This window comes from Myotis lucifugus, unplaced genomic scaffold (genome assembly GCF_000147115.1).
Source record: "Myotis lucifugus unplaced genomic scaffold, Myoluc2.0 scaffold_7, whole genome shotgun sequence".
NCBI lineage: Eukaryota > Metazoa > Chordata > Mammalia > Chiroptera > Vespertilionidae > Myotis > Myotis lucifugus.
The window spans coordinates 16,353,054-16,366,676 of record NW_005871055.1 but is presented as its reverse complement, the minus strand read 5'-3'; the positions used below and the strand labels follow the sequence as shown (position 1 = coordinate 16,366,676).

Below are 13,623 nucleotides of genomic sequence, written 5' to 3'. Positions count from 1 at the left end.
ATTTTTAAAAATTAAAAAAAAGAGTCATATCTTGCCACTCTTCTACTCAAAACCTACAATGGATTCCCATCGAACTTTGAGCAAACTCCCAAGAGGCATACAGGTATATTCTGGCTCTTTGTTTTCTTCTTTCTTTCCTACCTCTTTATCCCTTGGTCACTTTTACTTGAAACCTTATCCTTCTTGAAATCCCTGATGTACTCAAAGTTCATTCTTTCTTAAAGACTTTTGTACATGCTCTTCCCTCTGCCAGTGATATTCCCCCCGCAGGTTTGCATATGTCTTGATCCTTAAAGTCCATACTTGGATGTTCTCTTTTCAAAGAACCTTCTTTGGCCCTAGTAGGTTTGGCTCAGTGGATAGAGCATCGGCCTGCAGACTGAAGGGTCCCGGGTTCGATTCCGGTCAGGGGCACGTACCTCGGTTGTGGGCTCCTCCCTGATCGCAGTGCGTGCTGGAGGCAGTCAGTCGATGTGTTTCTCTCACACAGTTATTTCTCTTTCCCTCTCTCTGAAAATCAATGAAAAAATATCTTCCGGTGAGGATTAAAAAAAAAAAAAAAGAATTACAAAGAACCTTCTTTGGCTATTCTATATAAAATAGCCTTCCCACTGAGAGGCTAGGCTGGAAAGGCTGAACGGAATCTCCTGCAGCCTTGCCATGCTAAAAGTTTGTCTATAACACAAGTCTTACCCTAAAGACTTTTGAAATATGTGGACTAACTCTAACTAAAACTGAAACTCAAACCTAGTGCCGTAGACTGAAGTGATCAATCTCTATAAGGCCTAACAGAAAAGAAGACAAATCCCCTTCTGGAAAGTGGGAGGGGGGGGGGGGGGCAATCACATCAACTTCACATCTTTGGTTCTTTTGTATACACAGTCCTGCATAAAAGAAAAAAATTACAAGGGAGAAATAAGTATGACTGGACAAATGCGACTGATAATCAAAAAAATAAAAGAATCAGACAACAGGATCAGATCCAGAGATGATTCAGATATTGGAATTACATAATTCAAATCTTTGTCAGCTATGTTATAAAAATAAAAGAATAGGAAGATGGAGATTTCAATAGAGAAATAAAATCTATACAATTAAATATTCTAAAACTAAAATATACAATATTTGAAATTAACTAACTGTATGGGTTAAATTGAAAACTGGACATGGCAGAAGGTAAAATTGGTAAATCTGAAGATGGGTTAATGGAAATATCAAAATGAAGCACACAGAGGAAAAAGAGTGGAAAGAATGGAGAAAATAAAAAGCATATGGGACACAAAGAGTATAATATATTTACAATGAAGTGTGAAAAAGAGAGAAACAATAATAGAGTAGAAGTCATGTGAAAAGATAATGGACAAGAATTTTTCAAAACTGATACGATACATCAATCACAGATTCAAGAGCTCAGTAAACCCCAAGCAAGATAAAATGTTTAGAATCATAAGTAGGTTCATCATGGTCAAACTACTGAAAACAAAGATAAAGAGAAAATCCTAAAAGTAGCCAGAAAAAAAGACACATTATCTACAAATAGTAAAAAGGTTTTTGACTCACTTTGCAACAGAAAATATGAAATCCAGAAGAATGGAATGATAACTTTTAAATGCCAAATAAATAAAATTACCAATCTAGATTTTTGTAGCCAATAAAAATACCCTTCAAAAATGAAGGTGTGATTAAGACTTTCAAGCAAAATGTGAATAAGTTAACTGCCACCAGACCTGCATTATATGTAATACTAAAAGAAGTTGTTCATGCTGAAGGAAAATTAAGATCGAAGCAAAAAACTATCATTAAACACACACATACACATGCAGAAAGAATACTAATTAAAGAAACAATATCATGGCATTTGTAACCACAAAATATATAAGTATAGCACAAAGAGTAGAAAGGCAGAAAATGGAATTGAACTGTTTTAAAATTCTTGGATTGTTCAGGAGGTAATAAAAGCATTAATATAATAGACTATAATTCAAACATAATCAATCTGTAGAGTAACCACTAAAAAGATATAGTCAGGCATAACTAAAAAGCTAACAGAAGAGATAAAATAGTAAGGAGCAATTTACTGAGCCAAAAGAAAGAAAATTTATGAAGAAAGAAAAGATTGGAAAAAGAAAATAAATAGAAGATGGTAGGTAGGCTTAAAACCTACAATATCAATAATTACACTAAAAGTAAGTAGTTCAAACAATGTAATTAAAGAAGAAAGATTCTAAGATTGGATAAAATAACAAGACCAAAGTATAAAATGTGTACACAACACACACTTTAAACAGAACGAACATTTGTTGAAAATGAAAGGACAGAAAAAGTTTTGTCATGCAAACAATAGCTAAAACAAAACTGGTATGGCTATATTATTATCAAAGTAGACATGAAGTATTCATAGATACCAAGTGATATTTTAAAATTATAAAAATGTCACTTTATCAAAAAGGTATCTTAGATTGTATGTACTGAATAATATAGCTTCAGAGTATACAACATAGCTTCTCCAATTTTTACTCTCTACCACTTTTCACAATCTGACATTACAAATTTAAGTAGAGGCCCGATGCACGAAAATTTGTGCAAGAGTAGGCCTTCCTTCCCCCCCGCAGGCACTGGCTTCCCTCCAGCACCCAGGACCCGGGCTGCCTTCCCTCGGGCTGCTCGCAGGCATCCAGGACCCGGCTGGCTTCCCTCGGGCTGCTCGCAGGCATCCAGGACCCGGGCTGGCTTCCCTCCGGCCCTGGCTTTGTCAGGAAGGACGTCCGGTCTAATTAACATATTACCCTTTTATTATTATAGATTATTGTTTCCTTATTCTCCCACCATCCCTTTAGAGAATATAAGCTTACCAAGGGCAGGGGCTTATTCTGTCTTGATAAAACTTTATTCTCCATTACTAGCCCAGCACATAGTAGGCACTCAATAAATATTGGCTGAATAAATTAATAAAACTGCCCTTAATAATTTTTCTTAGTTCTTACTTTTAAAGTTTATATTATACATTTATTTTCTTCAGTTATGCAATCCTTTCGCTTAAACAATATTTAGTAAATCTCTGCCAGCCAAGATATTGCATAAGAAGTTTAAACAAAAAGTTTGAAAAAATGTTAGTGGGAAATATTATTTTCTCTTCATAAAACAAAGGCTCCAAAATTAAAAATCATTAAAATTTGCCTTTCTTCATTAAGTAAAAATATTTAAATATATGTAGGTACATAGATTCACATAAATAAAATAATACAATTATATAGTAACTTTCATGTTTATTCAACTTCACAGAAAATCCAATAATGTGTCTGAAAGTTGGTTATTTATCAAATACCAATTGTTCATTATGGTGACATAATACTATATGGTAAAGGAGATATACCTAAGTTAAACAAATTCTTAAATTCCTGACATTTTTCAAGTGGGCAAAAAGGAAATCTTAAAAATCATACTTATAAGTTATAAGGTGATACAGAATGTAATTCAGCCTATAATACCTGGAACAAGTTTTATAGCCACATTTGTAATTTACATATACAGTGGAGATCACTGAAAAAGCTTCTTGTTGCACTGCAGCAAGAAATTTTATTATAATGTAGATTAAATGGATTTGCCACAGAGTGAAGCAAATAACCTCACTAAAGAATCACAAGATTTTAATAATGGAACTTGTTACAGTGAGTTAAGTATTTTCTCAATGTTTTTACAGTACATATTTCAAAATGAACATTATCACTGAAGAGCTTGCTAACCACTGTTAGTAATTAATTTTTTATATATACTTAATTTTACTTTAGTTATGGTATGTGGCTCTCCAAATGTTAGTACATGAAATGTTAAGTTTAACCATAATAAGATAATCCCTTAAGATGAAGACACAGGACATCAAAATTTTGATAATTATTGCACCTATTTTTCTACAGAAAAATGGAAAATTTACATTATAATTCTCCCAAAAGGGAACATATGTGTAAGAAAATCACAGACTCATTGCCATTAAAAAGAATCTACAATGAACATTTTTGTGATCTGATGTACAAATTAATGTACAATGAAATCTGCTTAACTATGATCATGCAAATAAAAATCCTCCACAACCATTTTTGTTGTTGTTGTTTTATAAAATGGTCTTAAAGATATATACTTCCATAAACATTCCTGGTGCAATTTAGTCAATGACAAAAATACAAAGCTATCCTTTATTCTTATTTTATAGATTTATAAACATGCCTTTGTACTGCTGAAATAGAAACAGCGTGATGGGAGAACTGAGCTAATGAAATGTTTAAAAACCAATGTATCTTGGTCCAACATTAGCTGTCTTGATATATAGCAGCCTCCCATAATCACTGGTGTCAGTACTGTTGTAAATAAAGAACAGCTAAATATTGAGAGATTAAGACACAAATAAAAACATTTTTTAAAAATAAAAGGCAGTTTCATTAACATGGAGAAATCTCTAAAAAAATAATAATCACATTAATTGTGATATGCATTGGAAAATAGTAAAATGTCATTTTCCAAAATAGTTTCTTTATTATATCCCTCATCTATTATCACCAATCTTGGAAATACACCTTAAACATAATAGTGTGTTACATGAAAATGCTCCATTATTCAATGTAATAAATTTAACAAGTTAGAATATGATTTTCTTTCTAATGTTAACCATGAAAAAAGAAAAGAACAGCACCTGAAATACTAAAATGAATTTAGCCACACATAAAGTAACAACCTATAAATTTTGGTTCAAAATACAGTTTACAAAACTGTAAAAGTATACTGTCTTATGTAATTTGTTTCTATAATTTTGCAGCTTACCATAAAGAAAAGATCATCTCTAAATCCAAATAAATTTCCACTTTTCCCAATCAGGACAAAGTGGAATTTCATTTAAAAAGTTCATAAGACTGTAATACCTACTACAGTAGCTCATGTAGTTCGACATATCACTCCCACTTTGTCCTTCCTCCCAAAACAATGTTTTTGGCTCCAAAATAAAAAACAATAATAAACTCTTGATGAAAACTATGTTATGGGGCAATCTATCATATATGAATTTACAGAAAAGAGCACATTCCATTTTTAGCATTTTTTTCATAAACATGCAACTCACTATAAAATACAAAACTCTTGTTTTCAAGAACAGCCTTATAAAGACACACTGCATCAATAAAACTTTTTTCTTTCTGATTACCTTTACATTGTTATGAAGAACTGAAACTTTTCTAATGTGTATATATCAGATTTTATATTATAGTGTAATAATTTGCATTTTCTGAACACGTTCAAGAGGAAATATCTATACACAATAACATTCTAGACTATTAAAAACTAATTCAAATTACAGAATTTTATTGATACAGTAGAGTATATGAACTGAAAAGGGACGATAAAATGGGATAAAGATTTCAGTACATTATTTTATAACACATTCTTTAAAATTAAAATATTTTAAATCTTTTTTCTTAAAATTTTCATTGCCATAGAAGGCCAGAAAATTCTGGGACCAATACTGAGGTGTAAAATAATCAACTTCAGGAGTATTTCACAATTTGTGTGGTTTCCTCCCATCAGAGGCATCGTTCAGGTGTAATAGCATATGATTTAGCACCTCTGAAGGTTAAGGGTGCCTAGGGGTAAACACTAGGTAAGATACACAAGGGAAAGAGACCATTTAACTCTCCAACCAATAGTGACATCAAGAAAATGACACCATTTGTTGAAAAATAATTTTTTCACAGTAAAACTGCAGAGTATACAAATACAAACACTGACAGATGACTGCTTAAGATCTATCCTAACAAACTCTTTTCAAAGCAATAGATCCAATAAACAGTTGGGTACTGTCAGTTTAAAGCCACAGATAAAAGCTATACAAGCACACTAGAAGTCAGAAACATTAAAAAAAAAAAAAAAAGGAAAAATATATTTACAAGTTTCTTCTTTAGTTTATTTCTACATAGCCATAGCAAATTACACTTTCACAAGTCAATGTTATCACCATGCGTATGGCTAAAGTGTGACCACAAATATATGAGGTCATCAAAGGGAGGTCCAACTGTCCACTCTTCACCAGTCCCATTTTGTGTATTAAAGGTTTTATTCAGCCTCAAGCTTGATGAAAAATGATTTTTTAAGTGTTCACATAGAAATTATTACATTTGTTCATCGCCTTTCTCTTTTAGAACTTCTCCGCCGTACCTTAAAAGAAAAATCAACAGATGCTTAATTAAAATGGGGACACATTTATTAGACATAGCAATTATAATAATTTTTTAACCAATCATTATTCTTACTTGGTCCTGATTTTCTTTGCTTTTCTCTCCTTGAAACCTTTCTCCTATTTTAACTTGTTGCATCACTTATTTAGACCTATATAATATTTGAATGTTCATAAACAGCTTTTCCCAGAATAGCAAGGAAAAATCATTCCTTTTCTATTTAATAACTTTAAAAACAAATGATCAGAAGTCTATGTAGACAGCAAGTAAAATAATTGCAAATGTCATATTTTTACTTATATTTCTGTGATAAGACAAAATTTGACACTTATGAACTTAGGCTTACAACTGTCTTTCTGGGAAAATAGTTATTGAGTTTATATCCTATCAAATACATATAAGTAAGCTAAAATTCAGACACATTCCCATTAATTGGCAATAGGTAATGAAAGCATAAAACTTTAGTTCAAACAAGAGGAATATAAAAAGGACAGTATTTTAATTTAATTAACAGTATAGTTTTTCTTTGATGAAGATATCAGAGACTCTTTCACCTTATTTTTACATCCCCAAAAAACCCGTTAAGAAAGAAGCTCAGCTAGTTTGAGACCACAATGCAGCATATTTTTCTGTAGTGTTAATCCATGCACATAAATGAATTCTGCCGCAGATTGAAGAGCTAATTATATTTTAAATAGGTCAGAGAAGTGGGGATCAACTCTGGGACTTGATCACAGTACACTGATTTCTCAAATAAGATGGCTGACTGAGCTGATCCAAAGATTCAGCATTAGTATTACCAAGAGAACAGCTCTTAGTTAACTATTTATATTTCTTCCACAGTAAAATATCTGAAATATGTTAAATGGCAAAACAATTCATTACTTAAAAAATGAAAAAACTACCTCAGGAAGTTCCACATTCCTACTTTCGTAAAAAAAAAAAAGTGTCTATTACCAATGTTATGAATTCCAAAGGCTGATTTTAGTAAAAACTATGATTTTATTATGATTGACTAATTTCTAGTTTCTACTTTGAAATTCAAGCAAAAAGTAATGAAACATAAATAAGAGTATATTTAACAGATATCAGCACTCTAAAATCAAGGTATAAAAATGCCTTAAGTGTCAGTATCATACTGGTACTTGTTCTTTTCCACATCAGTTTAAACTTGACATTTGCACTTGCACTAGGCTACATTCATTATTCTCACTCAGTTTTAGATTTCCATAAAAGATGTCTTCTGCATTATACAAGCTGGTAGATGACAGAATGCTAAACTAATGAAGAAAAAACTATGTATTTAGAATTATAAGAAACATCAAATACTAAAAAGATGTGACCAAATATTTACCAACCCTATTTCTATATTCCATACTATTGAGAGGGTTAACTTGAAACACAGGCAGATAGGTACAGTGGAAAACAAAGGCAGGTGTAACATAGCCAGGGGTAGACATGGCAGTTTGAGCCAGCCTAATCACAGAAACCAACAAAGCAGAAATAATAAAATGTTTCTGGACTCAAAGCCAGAGGCATGGGAAAACAAGTGAGGGCCTGCAGCAACAAGGTGTACGAATGCATAGAAACAGCAAGTTCAGCATAGGAACAGAGAAAGAACACACAGAAACGGAAAGTTCAGGCCCGTTGCTGGGCAAGAACAATTGAGGGAATCAATCAGGTGAAGACACAGGTAGACATGGAGCAGACTTGTAGCAAATATATGCCCCTGGACTACAAGGATTTAAGGGGGCAGCCCATTATTAGGGCCCCCCTCCCCGTGAGGGGAGTCTGAATCTGCTTGTAATTTTCCACACTTTTGCTTAAATCTTCTGGTCCGCGGAGCTCATTCTTCAGCGTTGCAAGATATGACCCCAGGAAAAACCCTCAGCTCACCTTTCAGGTTATCACTATCACACATGGCATTTTAATAAAAACATACATTTACTGTAGAAACTTCCTCTTCTTCTGTTTCTTCCTGTGGAATATCATCATTGACAGGAGAGCAACCCTGAAACACATCTACTTCTTCACTTGAATCATTTTCTTTAGTGGCTGCTTGTTTGGAGCGTCCTGCACGGCTAGAGTAAAACACATGTAAAATACAATGAACATGCTAATCTTTAACTAGATTACATCTCAGTAGAGGGAATGCTTTAAATATCTCATGAATTCTCAGATTTTCATTTTTATCCTTAATAACCTTATAAGAAAATATTTTTTTAAAAATATTTTTACTGATTTTTAGAGAGAAAGGGAGAGGGAGAAACATTGATGTGAAAGGGAAACATTGATCAGGCTGCCTACTGCACACCTCCTACCGGGGATCGAGCCATAACCTGTATATGTGCCCTGACCAGGAATCGAACTGGCAACCTTTTGGTGCACTGGACAATGCCCAAACAACTGGTCAGGGTGGAAATATTTTTCTTATATTCTGAACCCTAAAACAGTGTTCAATCTAGAATCTTACATACAAACATCTACCAAGTAACAAAAAATAAGTGTGACTGAGACCAACACCATAAAGGAATTAAAAACATAACTCAGATTCTGCTTTTTTAAAAATCTTTCCCAAATAGTAAAAGGCATTTATATCTACTGAGCTGCTCAAAGCAGAAAATCCAGAGTCTTCCTTAATAGTATACCACTCTTTATCTGGCCCTAAAGATTCAATTTATAAGGAAATCTCAAACCCATTCACTTCACTCCACTTCTAATGCTACTACATATTTCCAAATATTCTCATCTCTTGGTTCTTCTCTTAACAAAGTAATCTTTTTTTTTTTTTTTTGGTGATGTACTAAAATGCGATTTATTCTCTTAACTTTACCTATCCTTGGGTATGATTGGCCAATGGCTATAATTGAATTTCTGCTATCTATCTTCCAGTAGGGTGATTTAAGCTATTTACCCTCTGGTTGGGGAAAAGTATAAACCATTTACTCTTTTTTTGTTGTTAATCCTCACTCAAGGATATTTTTTCCATTGATTTTTAGAGTGCAAGGGAAGGAGGGAGGGGAGAAAGAAAGAGGGGAGCAAGAGAAACATCAATGTGATTGGTTGTCTCAGGCCGTGCTGGGAATCGCACCTGTAACCCAGGTATGTGCCCTTGACCAAGAATCGAAACTGAGACTCTTGGGAGCTGGAGTCTAAACTCTAACTTGAACTACACTGGCCAGGGCTAAACCATTTACTCTTAAGTGTCCTTGGTTTAGAGAAGATAGACAGGATATACTAGATGGCTGCAAATTGATGTATAACTATTTTTCTTAGTTTCCCTAGTCCTGGCTTACTAGTCTATCTCAGTAGGAGTCCCTGGATTCCAATACCTAATCCACCCCACCCCCCGCCCCCCCTGGTATGGAACTTTAACCAACAAACCAACAAAGTAATCTTTTAAAATAGTAAACACAGCTGATATCACTCCCTAGGATAACTACCTCTTAACATGGTACATAAGGCCTTGCAGACAATCCTTGCCTACCTCTCTCCTTTCGAATCTCCTTCCACTCCCCAATTCCTCACAACTACAACCCAGCCAACACTTGCCATCTTTCAATTTTGACAATATTTTTCCCACTTCATAAACTTCAAATACAGTGATCCTGCCACCTAAAATGTTCTTTTCCCTGAACTCTAGCAGTCTAATTACTACTATTCTCAAGGAATCAACTTTACACTTTCTCAAGAGAAAATTTTCCTGATTTCCCAGCTCTCCCATTACATTCTTATAGCAGCCTAAGTTTTTCCTGCAGTGCACATATAAAAAATTAGAATTCATATTTACATGTGATTATTTTACAACTACATGCCCATTTACATGGTTAAGTTGCAGGAGGACAAGAATGTGTTTTGTGCTATTTTATTGCCTAGCAATTAGTATTCTCTAAAACATACCAGGCAATCAAAAATATATAAGATACCACCATTTAATAAAATATATCCCTATTGAGAAATATTTTTTAAAATTAAGAATATTATGTTACCACTTCTATAAGCAATCCAAAAGATGTATTGTTCAGCCCTGGCTGGGTAGCTCAGTTGGTTAGAGAATCTGCCCAATGCACCAAGGTTGTGGGTTCCATCCCCAGTCAGGGCACATATAAGAATTAACCAATAATTGCATAAGTAAGTGGAACAACAAATCGATGTTTCTCTCTATCCTTCCTCTCTCTCCCTCTCCCTTTCTCTCTAAAATCAATAAATTAAAAACAAAAAACAAACAAAAAAACACCAAAAGATGTATTGTTCAATCCATGCTAAAACCAAGCATTTTAAAATATTTTATTTATTTAAAATTTTCCATTCCAGTTTAACTTCAGTATTATTTTATATTGGTTTCAGGTGTACAGCATAGTGATTAGACAATCCTGTGCTTTACAAAATTTCCCCCTAATACATTATTGACTACATTCCCTATGCTGTATTTTACATCCCTGTGACAATCCTGAAACTACCTATTTGTACTTCTTAATCTCTTCAACCTTTCCACCCCCCCCCCCCGCCCAAATCCCTCTCTCCACTGACAACCACTAGTCTGATCTCTGTATCTATGAATGTTTCACTTTCTTTTTTCGTTTGCTCTTTGGTTTCCACATGTAAGTGAAATCATATGGTATTTCTCTGAATTATTTCACTGAGCATAATTACCCTTTAGGTCCATTCATGCTGTCGCAAATGGTAAGATTTTGTTCTTTTTCACAGTAATGTTCCATTGTGTATTTGTATCACATGTTCATTACCCACTCCTCTTTTCATGGGCATTTGGGTTGCTCCCATATCCTGGCTATTGTAAATAATGCTATAATAAACTTATGGGTGCATATATTCTTTTGAATTAGTGCTTTGGGTTTTTTTGAACAAAAACCCAGAAGTGGAATTCCTCGGTTATAAGGCAGTTTCACATTTAATTTTTTGAGTACACTCCATACTGTTTTCAATAGTGGCTGCATCAATCTGCATTTCCACCAGCAGTGCATGAAGATTTCCTTTTCTCCACATCCTTGTCAACACTTGTTTGTTGACTTACTGATGATAGGTGTGAAGTGATATCTTACTCTCTTTAATTTGCATTTCTCTAATGATTTGTGACATTGTGCGTATTTTCACATGTCCATTAGCCATCTGTATGTCCACTTTAGAGAACTGTCTATTCAGGTATTTTGACCATTTTTCAATTGGATTGTTTGATTTTTTTGATGTTGAGTTTTATAATTTCTTTATTACATTTTGGATATTAACCCCTTATCAGATGTCTTATTGGCAAAAATGACCTCCTATTCAGTAGGTTGTCTTTTTATTTTGTTGATGGTTACTTTGATATGCAAATCCTTTTTAGTTTTATGCAGTCCCATTTGTTTCCCTTGCCAAGGAGCTATATCAGAAAAAATTATCCTATATAATTAAAGGGTAATATGCTAATGATATGTTAAGGCTGCTCAACCACTCGCTATGATGTGCACTGACCACCAAGGGGCAGACAGTCGACCGGTTGACCAGTCGCTATGACGTGCACTGACCACAAGGGGGCAGATGCTCCGACTGGTAGCCTAGCTTGCTGCAGGGGTCCGGCTGATCGGACTGCGCAAGATGGGCCAGACATGCCCTGGAGCCTCCCACGGTCCTTCCCCAGCCTGATCATGGACCGGTGGGGTCCCTCAGCCTGGCCTGCACCCTCTCGCAATCCGGGACCCCTCGGGGGACGTTGGAGAGCTGGTTTCAGCCCGATCCCGCAGGCCACTCCCCTTGGGAGGGCACCAGATGCAGGGCTCATGGCTCGTGAGCTCTGCTGCAGCAGCACGAGCCTTTCCCAATTGGGACTGATTGGGCGTGAGCCTGTGGCAGGCATAGTGGGGCCGGGATGAGCGAGAGTGGCAGGTAGGAGCTGCAGGCAGCGTTGGACTGAGGGTTTCAGCCCAATCCCTGCAGGCCACCCAGAGGGACCCCACCCATGCACGAATTTGTGCACCGGGCCTCTAGTTCCTAAGATAAATATCCAAGATTTTACTGCTTATATTTTCTTCTATTTTATGGTTTCCAGTCTTACATTTAAGTCTTTAATCCATTTTGAGTTTATTCTTGTATATGATGTAAGGTGGATGTCTAGTTTCATTTTTTGCAAGTACCTCTCCAATTTTCCCAACACGATTTATTGAATAGATTGTCTTTATCCCATTGTATGTTCTTGCTTCCTCTGTCAAATACTAATTGACCATTCAGGCATGGGCTTATTTCTGGGTTCTCTATTCTGTTCCATTCATCTATACACATCTGTTTTTATGACTGTTCATACTGTTGAAGAAGAATGGTGAAAGTGGATAGCCCTGTCTTGTTTCCTGATCTTAAGGGAAACACTTTTAGTTTTCCCCTGTTCAGTATAATGTTGGCTGTGGGTTTGTCACCTTCAAAGCTGAGGTATGTTGCCTCTATTCCCACTTTGCTGAGTTTTTTCTAAATAATAAACAGATGCTGGATTACAACAAATGCTTTTTTAGCATCTATTGATATGATTTTTATCCTTCATTTTGTTTATGTGGTGTATCACCTTAATTGATTTGCAGATGTTGTATCAACCTTGCATCCCAGGAATAAATGCCACTTGACCAAAACGTTATTATCCTTTTAAGGCAATGCTGAACTTGGTTTGTTAATATTTTGTTGAAGTAATTTTAGCATCTATGTTCAGCAGGGATATTGGCCTTTAATTTTCTTTCTTTGTAGTGTATTTATCTGGCTTTAAAATTAGAATATGGCCTCATAAAATGAGCTTGGGAATCTTCCCTCCTCTTGAATTTTCTGGAATAGTTTCAGAAGGATAGGTATTAATTCTTCTTTGAATGTCTGATAAAATTCACCTGTGAAGTCATCCAGTTCAGGACTGTTGTTTGTTGGAAGTTTTTTGTTTTTTTTTTTTTTTGTTTGTTTTTTTTTTTTACTACTGCTTATATTTCATTAGTTATAATCAGTCTGTTCAGATTTTGTTTCTTCCTGATTCAATTTTAAAAGACTGTAAGCTTCTAGGAACTTATAATTTTCTTCCAGATGGTCCAATTTGTAGATTTATAGTTGTTCATAATATTTTCTTATAATCTTTTGAATTTGTGTCCATTTTTAATTCTCCTCTTTCATTTCTGATTTTATTTGGGTCCTTTGTCTTTTTTTCATGATGACTCTGGTTGAGGGTTTACCAATGTTGTTTATCTTTACAAAGAACCAGTGTAGTTTCATTGATCTTTTGTACTGTTTTCTAATTATATTTCCATTCTGATTTTTATTAGTTCCTTCCTTCTACTCACTTTGGACTTTGTTGGTTTACCTTTTCTAGTTCCTTTAAGTGAAAAGTGAGATAGTTTATTTGATGTTTTTTTTTTTTGTTTCTTGAGGTAGGCTTGTAAGGCTATGAATT

At 34.6% G+C, this 13,623-nt stretch overlaps 1 protein-coding gene across 6 annotated transcripts in view; it reads right to left on the bottom strand.

Annotated features, from left to right (window-relative positions):
- Positions 1–3,249: 3,249 nt before the first annotated feature.
- The window catches only part of PDS5B (PDS5 cohesin associated factor B), a 238,784-nt gene continuing 228,410 nt past the window's right edge, over positions 3,250–13,623 (bottom strand). For 5 of the 6 annotated variants that reach the window (XM_014449724.2, XM_023748975.1, XM_014449711.2 and 2 more), the window contains 2 exons: positions 8,158–8,296; positions 3,250–6,195 (listed from right to left, as the gene is read on the bottom strand). In XM_014449724.2, coding sequence (XP_014305210.1) covers positions 6,160–6,195; positions 8,158–8,296 — 175 coding nt within the window. In that variant the 3' untranslated portion in view covers positions 3,250–6,159. The remainder of the gene's footprint in view (positions 6,196–8,157; positions 8,297–13,623) is intronic. The other variant, XM_006083609.3, reaches the window with a different exon arrangement.